Source organism: Fundulus heteroclitus, chromosome 8, assembly GCF_011125445.2.
Source record: "Fundulus heteroclitus isolate FHET01 chromosome 8, MU-UCD_Fhet_4.1, whole genome shotgun sequence".
Classification (NCBI taxonomy): Eukaryota; Metazoa; Chordata; class Actinopteri; order Cyprinodontiformes; family Fundulidae; genus Fundulus; species Fundulus heteroclitus.
Genome location: NC_046368.1, coordinates 8,118,261 through 8,143,054, shown reverse-complemented (window position 1 = coordinate 8,143,054; position 24,794 = coordinate 8,118,261). Strand labels below are relative to the sequence as shown.

At 39.4% G+C, this 24,794-nt stretch overlaps 1 protein-coding gene across 1 annotated transcript in view; it reads left to right on the top strand.

The window, feature by feature from the left end:
• The window catches only part of arrdc1b (arrestin domain containing 1b), a 37,984-nt gene that overhangs the window by 6,823 nt on the left and 6,367 nt on the right, over positions 1–24,794 (top strand). The window contains exons 2-3 of the mRNA XM_012864171.3: positions 17,616–17,726; positions 22,253–22,303. Of these exons, the coding sequence (XP_012719625.2) occupies positions 17,616–17,726; positions 22,253–22,303 (162 nt within the window). The remainder of the gene's footprint in view (positions 1–17,615; positions 17,727–22,252; positions 22,304–24,794) is intronic.

Here is a 24,794-nt window from a genome sequence, read left to right as displayed (position 1 = left end):
CTTGTACACATTTAAAACACACTGTTACACATTACAAAGCCAACCCTCCTGTGTACAACTTTGTTTTTAACATGTGTTTTACCCTGACTGTCCACACGACCACAGCAGCACTGGGCCCGATATAAATGAATAAATGGCTAATATTGGCCTACTTCCTGCCTGTTATACACAACACTGTAGTTGTTTAGAGAAGTTGAACTTGAATCTTTTCATATTTTATCACACTTCAGCAACAAACTACAATGTATTTTGTTGGGATTTAATGTGATGGACCAACACAAAGTAGAGCACGATGGATAGGTGGGAGAAAAATGGTGCATTTTTATTGAGGCATGCTCTAGCTTTCAACTCCATTTACTTTGATAGCCTGAAATAAAAATCTACTGCAAGCAATTGCCTTCACAAGTGCCTTAATTAGTAAAGGGAGACCATATGTGTATAATTTAGTAGATTTTGGTAAGCGTGTGAAAGAAGTGATCTTGTTGGATAAGACAAAACGGTACGTACGGATAACTAAAACTGGTGAAACACGGTGGTGGCAGCATTGTGCTGTGGGGATGTTTCCCTTCAACAGGGGACAGGCAAGGTGGTCAGGGTTGACAGGAAGATAGATGGAGGTAACATTTCATCACGATGTACTGTGGTACTATTGTAATAATGATAAAAATTATAATAAAACATTATTTCCAGCGTCTTGCAGCTTTGTAGGTAACTGTGTGGCTGTCAATTAGCCCAATAAACACTATAACTGTCCTTAAAAACACAGCATATTAAATTATTTGAAATGTGTTTCATCAGGACACTGGTTGCATAAAGAAGTGTGATTTTTATCATCAAACTGCCCAAAGCAACTGTATTTAATTAGATTTTATTTATTTTTTTATTGATATTTCCTGATGTTCTCAAGAAAGCAACAGTAAAGAAAATAGCAAAAATAGCAGATTGCGGGGGGGGTGTTCATTGTCAAATTCTTTTTCTTATACGATAAAGGCTCACCCCTAGTTCTGAGTACGAATGAGCGCTACACTTTTCTGATTATTTGTAAAACATTTAGAAAACATACTTTGTGTTGGTCAGTCACATTAAATATAAATACAATATGTGGGAAAGTTTCAGGAAACATTTTTTTTCCCAATAAGACCCCTCCTCACACAGCATGCCACTAAACAAGGAGCTAGCTTGTAATTAAGCCTGGACGATATATATAAGCATATTGATAAAATAGAAATCATATTGATTGATATCGATAACACTTTATTAAACCAACTTTTTACCGAAACTGCAAGTTTTTTAAAGAAGAAAAAAAGAAAGTGTGCTCCCCGAACTCTCTGAAAGGGGGTGGAGCTTGGGTCTGCTTTTGTGATTAATTTGAAGGATATAATGCCTGTAACATTAACCTACACGATAGGCTTGAATGCATAAGGAAAGAAAACTTTTATTCTATTGAACTTTTTATTGACCCTTATTTTCTGTCATCGATATACGTCTATTGATCGAAATATATTGCTATTGAATTATCGTCCAGCCCTACTATGTTGAACCTTTTGAAACAACGTTGAAGTGTTTTGTCTTCTTGCTGTGAGCCTGTCGCCCCTCATGACAAATGGCAGCTCATCCTCACTGTGGTTCTGGAGTCTTTGCACCATCCAGGATGTGTTCTCGCTTGTCCACGAAGCAGCAGTCGGTTCTGCAAGAACCAGGACCAGAATCTATGCTAAGTATTCTGTAGCTGTTGTTTTTTGTTTTCAAATAAATTTGCATATACTGCGCAAACTTCCTGCTGATTAAACATCCATGTCGTCTTTTGCTGCTTTCGGATCCTAAAATGCTGCGTCTTACTTGTTAGGGTCCGTTACCCCGCCCCAACGGCGTACTTCTCTGTCTGCCCGGCACGCCTCAACCTCCCTGAAACCAGCGTCTGTTGAGTCTCGTGACGGCATGATGGAAAAAAAACTCAGCAGGATCTGAAATCGGAGCAGGGTTTGCACAGACATGTCTGCGTTCTGATCAAGCAGGGGGAACACAGCGGACAGCACAGACAAGAGAAACTGAAACTGGTGCTTTTCATGCCACAGCATGCAGACGTTGACATCCTTCATGTTGTTCTTCTCTGCCAGTACAGGGAGAGTTTTAGTGATTCTGTTTAATTACACGCAGTGCCACTGAATTTCAAGCAGCCTTATGCATTTATAGCCAAATTAACGTTAAGTTGGGCTGTACGATTTTGCTAAAAATCTAAATTGTGACATATTTCAACCATAATTGCAACTGCGATTTAATTTGGATTTTTCTCTGCATTAACTACAAGCAACTAAAATGGCCTGTAGATGAAGATGTTTGTAAACAAGGACTATTTAAACAAGAAATTTAGTTTTTATTATTCAGAATATTATTATTCAAGAGAATACCTTGTTGAGTTGGACATCAATCCTTGTTAAACATAAAGTGCAACCAGCAAACAAAGTCTATGTAATAAACAGTTTGACCGCTACTTAATGCTGTGGTGAGATTCCTGAACCTTTCTGGTTAAAAATGTATGATTATATAAACTCTAAAACAAGTAATAGAATTAGATTATCTTACCGCTGCAACGCTTTTCCCTTCCATGTGGAGGTAAACCAACTTTAAACATGTTACCGATACTTAAAGGTGTCTAATCCATTTATTTATTGTTACATTGCCAAAAATTGCAGACCTTTGCGATTTGGAAATAAAAAATTTTTTGTGATTATTTTGCAAAAGTGATTAATTGTCCAGCCCTAATGTTAAGACATCAGTTTGGATGTATTCAGTGTCTGTAAAGATCAGAGGTGGCCATATGTAGTGTTTTGACCTACAAGGAGCTGATGTGTCTGGAACAGACAACGGCAGGCGCTAACAGTGAAGTCACTAATTTATCAGGCAGTTGCAGGAGCATCCAACAGTCGGTCAACAGTGAGGGTCAGGAGGAACCGAGGATCCCATGTAGATGCGTTACTAGAACTGATGGAGTTTGATAAGGGTAATTAGGGAAAAAATCAAATAATTCTTAATGATCTTGTGATGCTGCCACTTTAAAATCCGGAAATATTCTCTAGTTTATAACCATCGTTTGTTGATTGAAGTCTGGGCTGGGAAACTATGACTAAACCTGGCAGTAGTCCTCGTTGATTAAGTTATTTTCCCCGCAGTATTCATATGCTGGGCTTGCCCAGTGCAAATACACATTTTATAAATCTCAGGTGGAACCTATCCTGTGATCGTCATTGCCTGATAAATGACGGCCGTTATCAGGCATTGAGCAATAAACGAGGCAGTAAACGCTTTTAAACTCGCAGAGTTGTTGCTGGAAAAGGTTATGGTTGGAAAAATCTCCAGCGTGTGTCATAACCTCGTCATTCTTGCTTCTGATACCTGGACCGGTGCACAACGACCTTTGAGACCAGGACTGTTAACGTCATAAATTATGTCACTGCACTCAGTTGATGCGCCGCTGATTCCTTTTTTCCAGCATCCCTTTTTTCCCTGATAAGATCCAAAACATTTCCTGGTGCAAGATGTCACAGTTCATTGCCTCATAACACCTACAGTAGATTCACTACACATAGTTATATAATACAATTTTTATGTCCCTCTGTGATGATGTCGCCAAGCAGAGTTTGAATCCTGGATGAGTCAGGAAGTCACTCGGCATAAAAACTCGAACAAGTCCGTAACGACTTGCTGTGGCGGCTCTGACCGGGCTCGGAGCTGATGAAAACACAAAGTCCTGTTTCTCTCAGAGTTGAAATATTAACCAATAAAAATTTAGATCTTTGATGTAGAAATGCTGTGGACCACACAAGCATGGGCGAAAGACTGTGGAGTTGACGGCTGTCCACAGGAAGACCTTGCTAAAGAGGCTGGCTGGAAAGTTGAGTGGAAGGAAAAACTCTCATGGCATGGGTTATGGCTGTAGTCAGGACATGGGCTACACCTGTCACCTTTCCTGTGTTTAGCAGCTCCAGAGATGCTAGAAGCCTTTTAGCTTCTTTGTTTGCGATAATATAACTGCAGGCAGTAATGATGCAACGAGGAAACGGTATGAGGAGCCATGCCGCTGGTTTTGGTCCAAAGACAGCCGTGTACCGATGACCATCGTATCCCTGTGCTTGATTGGCCAACAAACTGGACTCATAGTGAATCTTGTGTTTTCCAGAGAAAATGTCGCTATCAAAGCACCCTGAGCTTTCTTAACAGCCCAGCAGAACCACAGGCTGATCGCCTTTTTTATTTATTTTTTCTGCTTATTGGCTCATCTAATTACATGATTGAGGTTAAAATTCATGTTGTCCTCCTGTTGGACAAGTTTTCCTTATATAAAATTCATCATGTTGTCTGATTTGAAGACTTCAAAACGAGTATCTCCATATTTCTGCGCTGCTACTGCCGGAATGTCTTAGGCCTGCGCCTGCCGCTTCATATGATAAATATTTTTGCCATTTTATTGCCATTTTGGTGATTATAGTTAATGAATGTCTGGGTTTCTCTCCTGGACCTGTTGCCCCCGGGACCCGATCCTGGATGAGTGGAAGACGATGGATGGATGAAAGTGTCTCTCTTTTGGCGAGTCGATGCAAAAGATGGAGCGACAAAGCGCCAACAGCATGAAACCCTGCAGCAGTCGATACCTTTAAACACTTCACAAAACGGACACAATCGTCTCTGTTTTTCTTTTTTTCCAATATCCCTTTCCATCTGGGAGGTTTCACGTTGAGTTGTTTTACAGGCTGTCCAGCCCCCTTATTAAATATATATATTTTTGTTTGTGTTCTCCTTTGAGACCAGCCTGTTTACAAAGGATCAAGTTCGCGCGGTGGACCCAAACAGACAGGTTTGGATGGCTGTCTTTTGTCCCGACTGAGGAATGTGGGGTAAGATTACACAGCGGTAAAAACGGTGGCCCAGAACGACTCCGCTCATCGTGGGCGGGGAGCATCAATCCACATGTGCTTCATTAGACCCTCCCGCTAGGAAGTCCTGGCCCCAGCTGCCCCTTCCCTCCTCCCCACAGATTTAGCAGCTTTAATTACGTCTGACCTCCACAGACGAGGCGCTGCCCGACACCACAGCTGTTTTTTTTAGCTCCGTTGTTAGAGGATTTTTCTGTCTCTCCCCTCCGATAAGCAGAGTCCCACCCCTGATAACCCCCGCTCTTCCTTCCTCTGCTAAAAAAAAAAAAAACACTTTCCCACTTCCTGTGCTGCAACAGCAGTAACGAGCAGAAGCCTCTTGCACCACGACTGTAACTCCTCGGTGGAAGAGCGAAACTGGTTCACCAGTGCACACAGGTGGAAAACGTAAAAATAGAACAAAAAATGTTTGAAGATGACAGAGTTCATGACCTTCTGGTATCAGTGAAATGCTCCATGATGTCTTCACCTTGGTTGCTGCTTTTTTGTTGTTGTAATGCTCCACAAAATGAGATCGAGTCCAACAATAACAATGCCTTTGACGAGGGAGCAGCCTCTGCTGAAATGTAGGTCCCTGCTGACATGGATATAATCAGGATTAAGCTTCAACCTGGACGAGAGCCGCCGTTTTCACGTCTTAATTCCCCCGTTTGCTCCCATGTTGGCGAGAGACTCAAACGTTGTATTAATTTTGGATAGGGAGAAAATTAAATGAATTTTATTTGTGCCTTGCCAAATTGTTTTCGTAGCAATCGCCAAGCTTTTGGCATAATTCTGTCTGGATATTTAGCCACTATTTTTAACAGAATAGTAGGTTTATTCAGACTGGTTGCTTTTCCGGGCACTGAGCCTACTTTTAATCATAGACAGTTCCCTGAATTTACAACAACGTTGTGGTTATGGTTGGATGATATAGATAAAAATTGTTCAAATAGAAATCATATTGATTGATACCGATAATAAATAAAAAAATAAAAATCAAAACATATATTTTTGTTGAAACCATGTCCATTTTATGTTGTTGCTTAGGGACCTATTTTTAGATAAAGAATACACAAACTAAATTCAAACTCAACCCTTTATTCAAACAAATTTAATACCAAAATTATAAGTTTTTGAGAAAGGAAGAAAAAAAAACACGTGCTCTCTGAACTCTTTAAAGGTGACGAGTGTTCCTGGCTCTGCGTTTGGGATTGGTTGGGAGGATGTAACGACTGTAGTATTAACCTACATGATAGGCTACAATGCAAAAGGAAGGAAAACTGTTCTATTGAACTTTTTATTGCCTTTTTTTCTACGGCATCACAGTCTATCGTTTGATAAATATTGTTATTGAATAATCGTCCGGCCCTAGCTGTTGTGTTGAAGTTGGATTACACAGAAATGTCTTTTTTTTTTTTCTCTCGTCTGGATTTCTTTGTTTTTTTTTTTTTACCTAACTGTACATGGAAAGCTAAAGATATGGATATCAAATGAGGCATTAGATACAGGTCCTACCTTCTACGAGTTAAAATTTGACAACAATGACTGACTATCCTGGAGAGGTTTTTCTATGTGTTTTTCAAAAGTGGCCATTTTGATTCTCCAAATATAAAGATATAATAAACACCTTTATATTTTAACATCATAGCGCTATAATTCCTGAATACCTCGACAGATCGTCATACAGCTAGCTAAAAGTCCAAAAATTGGCAAAAGAAGATACCACTGCGCACCTCTCCGTCCCCAATGCGCTGGCATAGACACAGAAAACTCCTCACCACGAGCTTAACAACGTATTTATTTCCCTACTGTAGAACTTTATTTTCCAAATAAACAACATATAAACAAACCATAGCTGTGCATAAAAGTTTCCACTTACTGGTCAGAATTCCTCTGTCAAATCGGCAAACAATGAAAGCCCGGTTCTGTTCTGTCCTCTGAAAAGCAGCTCTCCCGGTTCTACTTGCCCTGTCTGGGGTTTAGTTACTCTTAATAAAACTTTCTGCTGGCATTTATTTGGTAAAACAGTCCAAACGTCGTCCAGTAATGCTTTATGTACAGCTACTTATGGGGGCGCAGAAAAAAAACCACACTTGTACGCTTGTGTTCTTTAAAGCCGGTTTCGGGTTCAGCTCCACATGTAGCATATTGCTAGGACAGGTGTTTCATTGGCTACACACCTGTAGCGTTAAAATCAGAGCTGATAGGCCGGCCAGAGCTGTATATGTGAGAGTAGGTGGGACTTGGGAAACATGGACCTTATCAAGCTCCGCCCACAACTGACCTAAAAAATCTGAAGTCTCACAAGCCTCGCGGCGCTTTAATTCTATGGAAGTTTCTATGTAAACATGGCGTCTTCCACTTGGGCTGATTCTTTGCGGAGTATTCCCGACTCGATTAGTGCGTCATTTCTGCCTGATTTTGAACAAATATCATCTAGAACAATGGACAGAGGAACTAACAAGTTCATGTCATCATTTTTGGATGAGTTAAAGGTATTTGAGCCACGCGATGCCTCCAAAGTTGTGCACGTCACAGCAAAATGCTTTCGGTCGATGAGGAAAACGGCAGACCCTCACACCCTCAGCATTAATATAGATGTGGAGAAGATAACTGATGCCTATTGTTCTTGCAAGGCTGGGTAAGTTGTGCATTCATCGTTTTGTCTGTTACTTTTGAAATCAGTGGATAATTCCTGTGGTTTGTTGGCAAATGTTTGTGTGGCTAGCCTGATACGCTGTACTTGGTGCTAGAGTGGCTAACACGAGGAACAGTTTCGTCCAAAGCCTTTTCTGCTAAAATAAAATATTTAGTGTATGTCAGATACAGTACACGTTGGACATTGATCTGTTTAGCTAACGTAAGACTGTGTAGCAGACAGGCTTCACGGTCTTGAAGGTGTAAAGTTGTATCAGTACTGCCGTTATGTTGTACTTAGCTAAACGCTGTTGGCCCATCCCCGCCGACAAAATGCTAATCAGGATATCTGACATCACCAGTACAGATACCCCACTGGCAATGGAGAACCATTATTTTTCGATTGTTGATTCGAAAACTTTATGCCGGTATGCTAGTACAGTAGTAGTCTAGCACTACATTAGCTTGTGTTTGTGAGACTTCTTCGCACGTTGTAGCCACTCTATGACGTAGAATGGGCATCAGCCAATGAAAAGCGGCTCCTCTGGTAAGGTCCATTGAGCGACACGTTGGATCTGGAGAGATCGTAGGTTGATACAATTGGTCCAAATAGGCATCAATCAAAAGAAGAGAAACTGGTGGCCATTTTGACTCGATGATAAGAACGTTTTTTGTTTTTTTTTAATGATGATGGTCATACAGCGAACTCATGTAATTTCGGAGCCTCTACGGGCCGCGCTCCCAGAAGGGTTAAGTAACTTTGCGACCCTTTTGCTGCCGTCAATTGTCTTGTAAAAGCGGCAAAGGTTCAGGTAGAATAAAGTTGAAAGCTGTCCTAAAATAAGCAAAAAGCTGTTTCGTGAAATAGCTTTACATTTTATTCAGTTTATTTCTGCTATTTTTGTTAACAGTAAGTGTAACGTGAAGTTAAAGCGCAATTGCACTGGCTATGTTTACTTGGACAAAAGTAATCGTAATAAAAATGATGCTTGTAAACACGCCAATCGGAATATTGTGATCAGATTGAACTCAGTTGCAATTGAATTATAATCCGAATAAGAGGGGCGGTTTATGACGATTGATAATCTGATAATATTTTCTGTTGTTCAGCAAAGATAAAAGTTTTCTTTTTTTGAGAGAAATTTGATGACTGCACAGGTCAGAGTGGTTTTATTCTGAATAAAGCCAGGTGCATATATGCATACATTATGATCAGATTAATTGATTGTGTGCCCATACAATCTGATTATTTTTTGCTTTTTAATCTGATCGTGAACTTTTGTGCATGTAAACATGGCTAATGTTAGTGTTTTTTCATTTTACACTTGTCACTTGACATTAAATTCTTCTCTGCAAATAATAATTTACTATTTACTTTCTGATTACTGATACTTTTTGAATTCAGCGCAAAGCAGAGCTGTGTGGAAACGCGCTGCTGTGGCTGGTAATGTGGGAGAGGATGTGCAGGCTGCAGATTAAACGTCTACTGGTTTCATGATGTAAATTCTGCAGGGATAAGCTTCTTACATCAAGCACATTGAAAGACCGATGCGTCCTACAAGCAGCGCATTCATCCAGACACAAACGTTCATAAACTGATCAGTCAGCTTCACGGTTTGCTGTGTTTCTGCGTAAATCTTATCTTTGTTCCCTTGAAGCAGCTTGCAGTGCTACATTTCTGGTAACCATGGGCATGTCTGAGCGAACAGGCGAGGCTCTGTTCGCCTGGGGGGGATTCCCTTACCCTCGCAGGTTATAGATCATAAGATCAGGTGACTCTGTTTGATGGTTCTCACAGAGAGGCATAAGATGATGGAAAAGCGAGAGAGACGAATCTGTCGAGGTGCTTTTAAGATTTAATGAAGGTAGTAAAAGTGGTGTTGGATGACTGGGTTGCAAAATGATGTCAATTGTGAGGCTTTAATACTTTGACATTAGCCAGGGTTGCTGGTGCTTATCTCCAACGGTCATTGGGCGAGAAGCCGGGTCCACCCTGGGTATGTCGCCAGTCCATCACAGGGCAATGTAGAGACACACACGGCAAAACTTTACACACACTTTTTAAATAAGGGCAGTTTGGAGAGACCAATTACCCTACAGTCACATTTTTAAACAGTAGGAGAAACCCGGAGAGAACCGGGCACTCCCAATGTCTCACAGGCACATTTTTCAACAAAACAGCTGTAGATGACCAGTTATATATGACCGTCTAGTTATTCCCGACAGGCTTTCCGCACTTTTACAGTTAAGCGATACCAATTCTGAGTTCCTTTTAAATCAAGATTAAAAACACATTTGTTTAGGATTGCTTTTGACTGTTCTAGTTAAACTGTTTTACTGAAACATCATTAGTTCAACTTTGTAATCCAACTGTGTATAGCACTGCACAGCATTGCCTTTGTACTGAAATGTGCTATACAAATAAATTTGCCTTGCCTTGTGTCGGGAGCGCAGGACACAACGGGATAGACGCGGTTATTTCACGTTTTTTTTTACTTTAATATACAAAGAAAGATTGCCTAATACAAATATGAGGATGATCCCATCTGTTTAAACTCGGTTATTAGAAACATTACAAGAGGAAATACACCAGGCGCTGCAAAGTAAGCTCCACAGCTGCTTATTTCTGCTCTAAAAAGAACTATATTCACAAGGAAAGGGCACCAAGTAGAAGATGCACCTTGGACTTCCTTCGTCTAGTTGACAAAGTGTTGTGAGAGGAAAGGCAGAGAGCTCAGCAAAAATAGTGCATCCCATCAATCAGCAGCGTCAACAAGTTGACTTCTAAACTGAGACTCGACTTTTGCGATACTTTTGGAAGTGAACTTTGACACAGGATGTTGTGTTCTCATTTATTCTCTGCCCTACACGAGCGTATACATGTCTGAAATTACAACGTCAATCTAATTTAGGCGTCACGTAGCGTAAATATGCGCATATTATTATTCTAGTATTAGATCTGGATTATCTGGACGATAATTCAATAACAATATATATCGATCGATAGACGTATATTGATGATAGAAAAAGAAAGGGTAAATAAAAAGTTCAATAGAATAACAGATTTCCTTCCTTTTGCATTCTAGCCATGTAGGTTAATATTACAGTCATTACATCCTCACAACCAATCACAACGCAGATCCAGGAACGCTCCACCACTAAGCTCCGCCCCCTTCAGAGTTCAGAGATTGTGCATTCTTTTTTTCTTTTTATAAATACTTGCAGGTTTGGTAAAAAGCTTGTAGAAAAAGGATTGAGTTTGAATTCAGTGTTTGTGAGTTCTGTATCTAAAAAAATAGGTCGCTAATCAACAGCATAAAATGTCCAGGGCTATACTTAAAATATATATTTTAAATTTGTTTATAATTATCAATATCAATCAATATGATTTCTATTTTATCAATTAGCTATTTTTTCTATATCGTCCAGCCCTATCTAGTGTATATTTATTGACTGATAAAAATGGAAAGCTAACTTAAGCGTAGGAAGCGTGTACGCTGCTCTGCGGCGTCCGGTGTATTTCCTCCTCTCCGCTCAATATAGCACGTTCTCAACAAGTAAACGGCTCTTTGGTCATTTTCAGATGTCCTACAAAAATACCATTTGCTTCGATTGTCGCAATATGGACCAACATTAATATCACAATATTTATAGGCTGAATTCAAATATACGACATTTATCTCGATTTATTTTTCTTTTTCATAAAGTAATTTATGAAAGGTGTCTTTGAATGAAAACAGGCAAATTTTGTAACAAACAGCTGTAGATAAATCTGAGCAATGGCTGAAAAATTACCTAATGCACTCCTTCTAGGTGCATACCTACTTGGCAATAAACTTGATTCTGGGTACAGGGATACATAAGTCAGTGTTTCCCCTACCACTCTACAAGGGGTAGAATGGCAGCTCTTCATTCAACCTATAAAGAGAGTTATTTTCATTTGGCTTTACAAAAATAAATAAAACATTTCACAACGGTCTGTTATTCTCCCCTGAGGATATAAAACATTAATGATTATTTACTATTAAACGCTTTCTGTAGAGGAAAAGGTTTTAATTTAATTTAAACTATAACAAAGAGCCTCGTCCTCGACCTTTCTGTGACCCTCACCTTTTACCCTGGTATCCCAATTCAATATTTCAGTCTTTAGTCACCTAAACTGATTTTGAGTATTAATCGTTTGTGGTGTTTTAAGTTTTGTAAAAATAAATGTGTGCAAAAGGGCTGAGTGGAAGGTTAGAGCGATAAACTTCTCAGAACTAAAGGCAGAGAAAAGGCTGAATGTGAAGAGAAAGGGAGGAGAAGGAGAATGACTTACTGGCACCAGTAGGTGTGTCATGTTTTCCCGGGTTATGGAGCAACACTTTTTTTTTTTTCTGTCTGTATGAAGAATCAGACCGGCTGCAGGAATGAGAAGTCATTTGACGGTAGTGCTGGCTGATATAGAAAAAAAGCATATCGATAAAATAGAAATCATATTGATCGATGTCGATAATAAGTGCAGCCCTGGCCATTTTATGCTTTTGCTTAGTGACCTATGTTTAGATACAGAACACTGAATTCAAACTCAACCATTTATTCAACTAACTTTTTACCAAAACTGCAAGTTTTTATAAAAGGAAAAAGAACGCGTGCTCTCCGAACCCTTTGAAGGGGGCGGAGCTTGGTTCCTCTGTCTGCGTTGTGATTGGTTGAAAGGATGTAAAGACTGCAGTATTAATCTAGATGACTAGAATGCATAAGGAAGGAAAACTGTTGTTCTAACTTTTTATAGACCCTTTTTTTTCTATCATTGATATACAACTATCGATCGATATATATATATATTGTTATTGAATTATCGTCTAGCCCTATTTGATGGTATGGAGAAGGGGGTGGAGAAGACAAGCTTTGCGCGGACTACCGGAGCAGAGCGCCTGTTTTTTTCCTGCCATTCACTATATGCACGCGCGAACGCAACAACAAAAAAACGCCTGTTACCGTCAAATAAACATGCATATCGAGTTAGTTGAGTTAGGTTTTTTTTTTTGAATGTTGCCGAGGCGGTAGCGTGAGTTTGGCGAGGCGGCCACCTCGCTAAGAGAGCGCTGCAGGAAACCCTGCATTGTGATGTTGTCGCCCTTTTGCTAATGGTTTTTGGGAGAAAGCTGAATATTACCCTCATGTTTTATGGCCCTTAAAAACCTTTTGAATGTAAAATGTGAAGCAGGTTGGACTTTAATGAGTGTTTTCTCTGTTTTGAGCTCCTGACTCACATTGTGAAGAGTCTGTGAAAAGTCGTCTTTTTTTCTTTTTTTTCTTCCTGTTTTGTCTGGGAAGCTGTGGCGGTCTCCTTTGTTTCTGATAAAATCCACTCCTCAAACAAACTCAACGAGGCTTCCTTTGTGTTTGTCTCTCAGTTTGTTGTGTATAAATAAGGAAGTACCGTCATCAGACCGGTTTCTGTTTATGTTCTCCAGAAAGTTACTTTATTGCCAAGTATGGCGCTGAGACATCTCATCTGAGTCAACTCAGCGTTTTTACCGGCTTTCTGGGAAATTTCTAAAACCTTTTTTAATTAGATGCCACAATCCTGTGGTAGATAAAGTTGTGCTATTATGCTGGCCACAGTATTGTGCAAGTAGCTCCTGATTCTTCAGAAATTTCAGATGAAGATTAGTGCGTGTGACTTCTGGTCAAACCATGAGGAAGCACTGACTCTATTGTAAATAAACAGCCTCTGTAGAGCAATTTGAGAGCATTAATAGTTTTATAAAGAGGCAAGTAACTGTACTGATATCAGATTGAAGATTGGTGAGCGCCTGAAAGCTGGTTTATACGATAAAACCCTTCCGTGTCCGTCAACACAGACTTAATTGGTGGAGCCGAAGGAGTATCTGTAGGAGTAGGCGCTCTCGTGGAGCTGTGGAGGAGACCTGGACAGACTCCAGTGTTGCAGTAAGCCCAGACAGCTGCTGAAACAGAGCATGCTCCACTGCTGGCTTCCCCCTCGCTTTCTTCCAGCCTGCCGGTGCTTGTCTAATGTGTGGAGAGTCTGCATCTGTGGTAGCACCGCGTCAGACTGGCTGAGATAAAATGCTGGGAGCTGACTTAGCCTCACCAGGAAGTTGGCTGAAAGCTATTTGTTTTAAAGAAACGTTTGCTGCCGTGGCGATTCTAGGATGTATTTACAGCCCGACAAAAAGCTTCTACCATGAATCGATGTATAATTTAAGTATTTTTGCTGTCTGTCCATCCATCCATCCATTTTCTGACCCGCTTAATCCCTCATGAGTTTGCGGGGGTTGCTGGTGTCTATCTCCAGCGTTCACTGGGCGAGAAAATATAACTATTTTATAGTTATAATTCTAGATTTTCTTCCCTGATCCTTTGTCTAAATATTGTTTTTCAACCCATTTGTTAATTTGTTCATGCCTCAATCTAATGGTGTATCCATCCATCCATCCATTTGTCCGTCTTTCCGTCCATCCAAGCTTACTCATGTTTATTTCTTTTGTTTCATATTCTATGTAGAAAGATCTTCAGGATTTTCAGAATTTGCTAAATTATTACAGTCTTTGGAAATTTGAGTCTGCATCTGTCAAACAAATCTTCATTTTTTCAGAAGCTTTCCAACATTTACCATTTAAAAATAAAACATTATTTATTAAGTGGTGTGCCAAAAACATTAAGTTGGTCAAGAATACCCATCTTGTACATCCAAGGAAACCTCACAAGGTTTGCTGAAGTTGTCTTTCCTCGTGAGTTTTTCACTCAATGACTAAATAATAAACCATAGCAATATAGATTGTATTTTGGTGGTTGGTATGTTCTAGTTCAGCCTTATTGTAGAGAGGCTACTGCTTTCTTTTTTTCTACAGTAAAATGAAGGGTTGAGTGCCATCAAATGGCTGTGAGAGCAGTTGCAAAGCAGGCGGCGTGTTGTGGTTTCTCTTTGTTTCAGCGACGTTGCACTCCGGATCTCCACACCGGATGTTTGTGTGGACGTCTCTGTTCAGTGTGCCACTAACACGCGTTCTTCCTTCCAATGAGAAGAGCCACATTCCTGTGATTTAAACACCCTGCTCTTCAGATGTACTGATTTGGCTTTAGAGGACGAGTAAATTAGTAACCAAGCTGCTTTTCTTATGACCTCAGGTGAATGATAAACAGTGGTCAACCTCAACAAGGTGACAAACACCAGGGTTGCGCAAGAGAAACAATCCTCGGTTTATACTTACAGTACTCAGATATTACTATATTATGTGCATCATATGCATACTTAAAGGAAAATCTTACAAAAAGTTTAACTGTTTTACAATCGATGAGCCGTGTGAACTTGCTGTTGTCTGATATTAATGTTTCGCCCTCAGCATTAAGGCATTACGTTTAAAAAGGGAAGTTATGTTCACAAATAAAGTGGAGATCATAAACTGAAATAAACTGAGTTTACTTCGGCAGAGGCTTTCACTGACGAATTCTCTCATCTGGATGGGTGCTGGCCCTAGAAAATAGTGATGTTTTTGATTTCTTTGGCATATAATGTTTGAAAATGCAGTGTGTTTTTGCACATAGAATCAGTTGAGGACTCCGCTGAGATGCTTTTATGTCTGGACACAATGATGCATGATCAGTTATCCAGACATCACTCACACAAAGACTTATTGTAATTCTAGCCATCCTAACCATGCTAACCACTACAGTGTTTCCCCTAAGAATTTGGGGTGGTGGACGACAGAACATTGCTGATATTCTTTATTAATCTTCTATGTACTGTGTTTTATGCATTTTTAGATCTTAAATTCATTATTGTTTTCTTATCGTCTCCCCTTGATTCACATGGTCTGTTTTTGAGTTTCTGACTGGTGGGTCACATTGATTTCTCTGTGCAGCTCCCATGTTTTAAGCAAACAGGCTTAAAAGTCTTCATTTTTGGACTTGAAAATGCATTTCAAATATGTGACGTTGGCTGCTGTCTTACACATCTGTAGGTGGTCGTGTCCAACATTCCCATTCAGCTGTGCTGCAGCTGTTCTTCCTGCTGCTGCGGCTGTGATGACCAGATTACCCCACTACTGACCTTTCCTAGGCTGAGTTCTTCTCTTTCCCTCATCCGGCAGCCGTAAGCAACGTCCTACTGCAGCAACTGCTTTACCTCTTCGCTGTAAATGCATTTGGATGCTGTACGTGTCCACTGTTGGCCGTGTGCTCTCTTTGTGCTTCGGTGGAGACGAAGCACAAAGCAACAAAGTGTTTTGTCAAAGTGAACAAACGTTGGTCTGCATGGCTGCAGATTTTCTTTCCTTTTTGCCAGACGTCCTCCTTCTGACCGTAAACTGTGCCAGCATCCGTGACGGTGAAAACTGCTAAGCCATCTGCCATTTTGGGCGTGAGTGCATATACTCTGGGATGGCAGCACAGAAACCTGCATGGGTGTGATGGTGTTTTTAGATCAGAGGCTGGGGGGGTTTCAGGACATTCTTCCTGTTAAAACAACCTTTTTTTTTATTTCTCTGCCCTATTTTATATCATTTTAAAATCTGGTAATTAAATGAAACTAACAAAGATGTACAGCTAAGATGTTTTAACCATACCACAAATAAATTGATCTGATTATATTAAATATGCAGATCTATCTATAATAAAGCTGAAATCAAGGTTTAAGTCCTTTGTTTTTAATATCCAGTAATTCACTTGGTTACATGATAAATGCATAGGAGTGGAAACTTGATAACCTCTTATGCAATACAGCTATTAAATTTAAAAAAGAGTGGCCTGAGAGAGAGAATAAAAACACTGAGTGGGAAATATTGGTAGCAATACTTGCTGTATCATGTCTGTCTCCTTATAAAGAGATAACACTGATCTTTCTGCTTAATCCACCACCGTCACGTTTTTAGTGTTCCGGATCCGTTTATGTTATCAGACTAACCATTTCCTCGGTGAGGGATGTAGAAAGGCGGTGAGGCGGGGATCACAGGAGGAGTGATGTCACACAGGAAGAGACTGCCTGTGTTTGTCCTGTAGGCATGAGGCCATGTTTCTGATGCACACCTTAACAGTGTTTTCTGATTTCTGGTGGACAGGAGGCGCTAACTGCACCGTTAATATTAAGATACTACACCTCCATGTTCTCCTGCTAAAGATCCTGTTTTCAGTGTGAGCCCTGTCTATCCTAGACTAGACTAGATTCCTAGAGGATTGAATCCAGACAATAACTCAATGTACTCTGTTGGGTTTTCTTAGATGGAAAACTTTTTTTTTTTTTATCAATCTGAGTGGAGGATTCACTTAAACTCACTCTGGAAAGTGCCTTGGAATGACATGTGTTGCTAATTTTGGGGGTGATTCAGTTCATTTACCCCGTCCAAGTCTCCTTCAGCCTGGGACTTCTGTTTGTGGCTTGAAATAGTTTTGAGGCCTTTCCCAACATCACTGATGTAGTTTTTTTCTGCATCTCTTCCTCCATTTTGTTCCTCTAGTTGTTTTTCCATCTCTGTTCTTTTTCCTCGGCTCCTCCTGCACAGCTCTCAGTTCTTCTTCATTTCCTGACCTGAAAGCCCTCTTCTTTTCCTTTAGCAAAGCTTTTTATGTCAGGGCTCGTTGTTGGAGTAGCAAATTACTTTGATGAGGGACACAGGAGATTCCCCACAGAAGTTGATATAGTCCGTGATGCATTGTCCTTGCCATGAGAATTGAGAGTTCATCCCACGCAGTGGAGCTGAAGCAGTTACAACTGGTTCTTTGTGTACAAGGGGTTTGTACACGGACTGGAGGTGAACCAGCTTATGATCTGAGCCCCTCATGGGAGGGAGAGGTGTTAAACTGTATGCCTATTGAAAATGTACATACAGTGGGTCTAATGTTTTATCGCTTCCAGTGTTGCAGGTAGCATACTGATTAAATGTAGGGAAAGTGGAGGACATTGATGCGTGGTTAAAGTCCCCAAGGTTAGACAAAGGGCTTTGGGGTGCTGTGTTTGTAATTTGCTGGTAATGGTGTGGATGCAGCAGCTCTTCTCTGTTGTGTAAATGTGAGCACACATGCACAGATTTGAAAGACTCATATTTTTCTTTCCTTCCACAGGCATCAAGGTGAACTGTCAAGGCGCATGTGGGGTGACCACCAAAAGGAACGACTCTGTGTGGAATCTGGAGGAGCCATACTTAAACAGCATGTTATCTGTGGCAGATAAAGGTAATTATATAAAATATTGACTTTACAAACCACTTCTGCCAGAAATCTAGTTTGGCTCTAGAGATACTTCAAAAGAGGTCTCGGTTAAAATCATTACTGTTGTTATTGGAAAAAAACGAATAATTTCATCTATAAAAGTTTAAAAATACTACAAATATTTGAAAAAACTGAAAGATGTAGCTGGGTAAACTGTGGTGTGTTTAGTTTCATTGCGGCACAATTACCCTAGAACCTGAGAGATTATTAATGCAGGTCTTGGCATGTGTTCTGGAGGATGTTTGCACAAAAGTGCTTTACACTTGTAACTTCAGTTTAGTTGTAAGTAATGTATACACCTTAATAGTTTCCCATACTTCCTGGTATGGGACTTTTTTAATTAGCAAGTCTTGCTCTAGATTATTCTTTAATATGGTCCCAAAAAGTAGACCGTATTTAAGCTGGTTTGTCTTTTGACAAAACAACAAAGGCAATGTGAGTTTACATAAATAAAGCTGGCTTTACAGAACCACAGAGTTAAAGAATAAAACGGTGGTTATTATGGAAAAAGCTCACGCCATCCTTCACTCTTACTTGCCAAGTTGCCAACTCCGTATAATGGGCCGTTATGCTGAAAGTTTTCAAAAATATGCTCAAATTAGATCGACTACGTAAGCTAAGGCTAGCTATTACGAACAACTGTTACGTAGCTTTTGGCTTAACCTTTAGCCTATATGGCTAATATCTTGACATTTAGTTGAAATAGTAGCTAGCTTGACTCCTCCATGAAAATTGCTCATTATTAACTAAGCAAACTCAAACTTTTTCTGTAAAGTTTGATCGTTAGAGCACTCTTCTCTGTAAATGTTTCAGCGTTCCACGCATTGGTAGGAGGATTATTTTTGGCACTATAGTTTTGTGTGAAGAAATAAAAATGCTGTGAAAGACTAAAATAAAATTCAGTGTTCAATTGTCATAGCTTTGATTTATAACAAAAGATCCTCATCAACTTGTCAAGTCTCATATAGAGTAGTGTAAAACACCAGACACACTTCACAGAGAGGAAGACATACATAATTCAAAGCACACCCACTTCCTGTGCTTTCCTTTATCTTTGCAATTGTTCTGTATCTTATTATTTTGCAAAAATGGGCACCTTGGCAACTGGGGGCTCAGAGAGTGACAGAGTGACACAGGAAGGGTGTTGAAGGATCAAGACACATACAGTCTCACAAAACGCAAGAGAAGCTGCCTTTGAATGGCTGATAATGTGGTATGCCACAGATGCTTGACGGAGAGAAGACCAGTGACATCAGGCTTCGCTCTTCATCCTGTCTGTTAATGATTAACAGGAATACCAGCATTTTTTCTCTTGTAGTCAGTAGCAACACGATCTTCCTGGAAAAACTGGTAGCTTTATCTTTAGAACAGCTGTAAAATGTTTAGTATTAATACAAATTATGCATATACGCTAATTTTCTTTTCCATAAATGTTTGTTAAAGATCAGGGTTTATTTTAAATTAAAAAAAACATTTCATAGTTTTTGGTTAATATAAAGTAAAAACTTTGGATATGTAAGCACATTTTAATACAAAAATAAGTCTATAAACTGTGATGTCTAGACTTTTTCAGGTATTTTTCTTAAATTCAGATTTGATTTTACTCATGCGGCAGCAGTTATTATTGAAAGTGTGAATGTGATAAGAAAGCAAGAAACCAAGATTCTGTAGTCGACAGTAAAGCCTTTTAATATAAACTGTCATAAAAACACATACTTTTTGCGGTGGTGCCGTTAACCTCTGTTCTTTTTTACATACGTTGTACATTGATGTAATGTATCAAGCTGCTGTTATGGAAATACCAGGATTTTATCTAGTTTTGACTATTCAATTATAGCTTTTACAAATGCTTTTGTAATTTTTGATTCCTACCCAATGGCAATACATACTATTCTAATTGTCAAGTTGTTACTGATTTCAAAAGCATTTACACAACTGACGGTAAAGCTTAGTTTATGAAAAGAAATGAGATAACCTTTAGTAGTTATTCAGATGAATTGAGTTTTTGATTTTGCCATTAATTTCCCATTTATAAATGTAAAACTCCCGCTGTGTCACTTTATTTATCTATTTCTTTCAATATGTTAGAATTCAAGATACTGCATTAAAATAGCCTGCTTTCTAACCTTCAGAAACATCCACAAGTGTCTTATTGGTTAAGGTCTAATTTTTTGGGTTTGTTTTTTTTGTCCACCACAGGTTTGAATTAATGTTTTTTTTAACCTTTTTTCTGAAGCACACATAACTCACAAACATGCAGAGATTCATACATCAATATGCAGATCAATATATATGTATGATGTGCAGATACAGACCGCTACAGGAGATCCTTCCTGCTCTCAGCCATCACCAACTCTTTGAAGAAACTTGGATAAGTTTCTGAGATATAACAGAATTTAATTTTCCTTTTTGATTAATAAAGTATTTTTGATTTTGACTCATAGTTGAGTTATTGTTAACTTGGCTAAATAACTAGACTCAGCTTTGGAGTCCCTATATAAACTGCAACCATATTTTTTCTGCTAGACCTTGAAAAGCTTTACTTTCACTCTTAAGGCCTGTAGTAAGATACAGTCAGTTTTATATTTAATTAAAATGCAATTTTTATATCTTGCGTTTCAAAACAAGCTATTCAATTATTAAAATATATTATTTTTTGCCTTAAGTTTGCTTTTTCTGAAAAATAATACAAACACATATACTTGGACAAATATATACCTGCACAAACTTATGACAATTATTTTGTCATGTTTATATAACTCCTCCAATGTAACATTTTTGAAGTATTTGCTTAAAAGAATAAAACATAAAATTACATAAAACCCAGAACGTCAGTCAGTGACAAAAGCTGTAATCATAGACTGTAATATATGTTGAAATATTGGACATGTCATCTTTATTGAGTAAAATTATATTGTGATATATTGATACTGAATTATTGCCCCTCCCTCTCCCCTACCTTCAACCTTATCTTTTATCCAGGTTTGTATTCTTTAGGCAACGTTTTTCAGTTCTTCACCTTATTTCGGTTTTAAATATTATCCAAAACGTTATTCTGTTAGCTTGGCAGAGCACATGAGAGATCGGGGTAGTTTAAAGCGTGGCTGCTTCCTTTAACAGTAAACATGATGTAAATAAACGCTGAGGCACAGTCAGACGAGCCTCCTTCCGCCTCCCAAAGGAGGTTCAGACTAATGGGAGAAAGTCATCTCCATCTCTAATGAGGTGAGACGTGTTACTGTCTGGAAGAATTTAATTGGGCTGTTGGCTCCTCTGCAGAATTAATAAGCAAGGGTGAAGATATTCTGAGGGTGACCTGGACTCAGGTGTTTTTGGACCTTAGTCCTAGGTTACATTAACTGGTAACAAACAACATAATTAAAACATTTAGAAGCCAAATGGGAAAGATGGTTGACTTATAATTAGTCCTGTTATCTGCAGCAGGCATCGTTATCTTACCAACAGACATGCTAACACTTGTAGCTTGTTGCAAAGTTTCGTCCCCAAACAAACGCCACTATGGAAGCAAATGGTCGACTTTGCCTGTAGATTTATTTTGAGGAGAGATTGCTGCAAAGCCATCAACAATGCAGGCGACTGTCCACTGTGGCTCTACGCTCTTTCAGGAGGAGTGAATGCTGCTTGGAGAGACTTGATGCAACCTTCTGGGTTTACTTAGATACTTTTTAACCAATCTGTATAATCTGATTGAATTTGACTTTGTAAACTGCATTGAGATGATATGTATCATGAATTGGCGCTATATAAATAAAACTGAATTGAATTTTCTGTTGAAAATTCGCTTTTTTAGACCATCGTACACGGCAGACAGACTTTAATTTCTAATCCAAGCGATGTATAACAGGTGGAACATCACACTTTCTACTAAGTATCAACGTTTTGAACAGACGTAACAGTTTGACGCCAAGCCACCTCATCCCCAAAATTCTCCCCAGGTGCCGCAGAGTATTAGCCCGCTGCTCCCTAATGGATGGGTCAAATGCTGACCACACATTTCATTGGAACGTGCAAAGGCTGCTATGACAAATAAAGATGAATATTATTATTATAATTTTAGTTGACTCTTGCTCAATCAAAAATAGTTCTCACAGCGTTCCTATGTAGTCAGAGAAAATATTTAACTTGATTTCTGTTTTTCAGGTATAAGGAAAAAGATCAGTGTATGGAAAATATGTCCATACTTTATTGCCTTTCCCACGGGCTAAATGTTATGTCCTTCCTTCTTCGTACACCTCGTGTCCTCCCTTCCTTCCTTCCTTCCTTCCTTCTTGTCCTTCATTTTTCTTTCTTACTTCCTTTCGTGTGTTCTGCATACATTCCTCTTTTTGCTGGTTTCCTGTGCCATAATATTTTGTATTTTGTTTTAGCTGAAAAAGGCTTAATTTGTAACCTAGAAAACGTGCAGGAATTCTGCAAAGGTTAAAGATTTTCTGTAGTTTGCGTAACCCGTAAACCGTTCTCTCTTACAGGAGTCCTGGCCCCGGGTGAACACAGTTTCGCTTTCCAGTTCGTCCTTCCATGTAAGTCTTGCCCGTCGAAGGCACGCCTTGTGTTCATGTAATCTTTTCCCAAAGACCTGCTTTATCAAACAACCAGCTGACGTCAGTAAAACAACAGCAAAAAAAAAAAAAAAATGCAGGTGATAACCTCTGTATGTTTACAAAGTGTTCAGCCCTGAGACCTTAAGGATGAGTCACACATCAGATGTCTGTGGAGAAACTAACATTTAGTTAATGTTTGAAAGATCTAGGTGGAGGCACCTGGTCCTCTCTGCGTGACTTTGCATCCTAATTCAACATGAGACTTTCTCACAAATCCACATTTAATGCTGCGGGCAGAGAAGCAAGAAACCCACAGCGATGCCTGTAAAACAAACTCTTGCTGAATGTGCTTGCCACCTGTGTCTGTCTGCTCTCTCAAGCATGAGTGGGCTCAAGGTCAGGAGGGGTTTGGGGTATTTTTAGCCCTTCATCCTTCTGTATAGTCACTGTTTAATTGGTCTTTAAGCCTCCATGATTTGTCCTCCCCTACTCAGACGCCCCCTTGCCATCTGAACAGCAGCACTGAGTGTATTAACCATCATGTGGAGATGAGGGTCAATTTATCATTGACCCATGCTGCCCCCTGCTGGCAAAACAACCAGTCTGCTTCTGTTTCACTAAATCCTTCAACTGGGCGGATTCTGTTTGTTTGAGTCGAAGACAAAAATCACACAGTTCATAAAAGATCACAACCATAATAGAAAAACATTTGAAAGAATTTAAAAAAAGTGTTTAATTGGATTTGGTTGATATTTAGATTAAGAGTTTGATGAAAGTGTCAGGACAGAGAAACGACAGATGATGTGATCTGGATCTATATGGCGCCGGTTCTCAAGCATCTTTTAGCACAGGGACCAGTTCAGGGCTGAACTATGAATAAAATATTTAGCAAAGAAATTCCCAAAGCAAAACTTTTGATATGATGCTTGGTAAAGCTAAACGATTTTGGAAAATAATCTAATTGCAATTATTTTATCTTAATATTGCTATTTAATTAGATAATTTTTTTGTCTGTTTAATTTATCATGTCTTTTTAAAACCTATTAGGGCTGTACGATTTTGCCAAAAATCTAAATTGTGATATAGTTCAACCATAATTGCGATTGAATTTTGACTTTTCTCTGCAATAACCCCAAAAAACAAAGATGGCCTGTAGACAAAGATGTCTGTAAACAAGGACTATTTAAAACAAGAAATTTAACAGTTTTTATTCATCTGAATATTATTATTCAAGAGAATAGCTTGTTTAGTTGGACATCAATCCTTGTGCAACCAACAAATAAGTCTATGTATTAATCAGTTTGGTCGTACTTAATGCTGTGGTGATATTCCTGAAGGTTTCTGTTAAAAACAGAATGATTAAATATACTCTAAAACAAATAATAAAATTAGATTATCACACTGCTGCAACTCTCTTCCCTTCCATGTGAAGCAAACCCACTTTAAACATTTCATCGACAGCTAAAGGCGCATTTTATCCATTAGTTGTTACATAGCCAAAAATTGCAGTCCTCTGCGATTTGGAAATTGCGTTTTTCAAAATTGCGATTATATTCCAAATGCGATTAATTGTTCAGCCCTAATGTTTGGCTTGTTTTCCTGTGTTTTTCTCAGTTTATATTATTACTAGGGATCCACGAGTTGTTGTAAATAGTATCAGAGATTTTGGTCCACGTTGAAACGCATTTGCTGCAGATTTGTCAGTTGCGCATCAGTGATGAGAATCTCCCATCCCAGTGCATCCTAAAGCTGCTCTGTTGGATGGAGATGCTGTGACTGTCGAATACAAGCGGCCAAGGCTATATTCCTCCGGAGGGTAGCTCTGGGGGGAGCTTAAACTATAGCTGCTGCTTCTCCACATCGAAAGGAGTCAGTTGAGGTGGTTCGAACATCTAGAGGATGTCACTGGGGAGCGGGATGTCCGGGTTTCCCTCCTGGACCTGTTGCCCCTTGACATTACACCTCCCCCATCCTGAAAGCTTTGCTGCACAGCAGGATTGAGCCACGCTTTCGTGATGTTTGCTCCAATGGTGACCCAAATGGAGACTCATTGGACCAGGCCACAATTTTCTGATCTGTTGTTGTTTCGGTGAGCCTGCTTAAATTGTAGCCTCAGTTTTCTGTTACCATCTAACAGAACTGGTACTCAGTGTGGTTCTCTGCTGCTGTAGCCAATCTGCTTCAAAGTTACAGATGGTTATCTGCATGCCTTGGTTTAAAGTTGGTGTTTTCATCCATACAACAGCCCCTTACAGGATCTGTTTCTCTTTCTTGGACCATTCTTCGTTAAACAAGAGAGATGGTTGTGTGTGAAAATCCCAGCAGATCATCTGAAACTTTCAGACCGGCCCGTCTGGCATCAACCAACATGTCATGCGAGTGTTTTTCTTCCTCATTCTGAGGCTTGAAGTGCAGCCATGTGATCGGCTGATTGGATGTTTGTGTTACCAAACAATTGAGACTGGTGTGG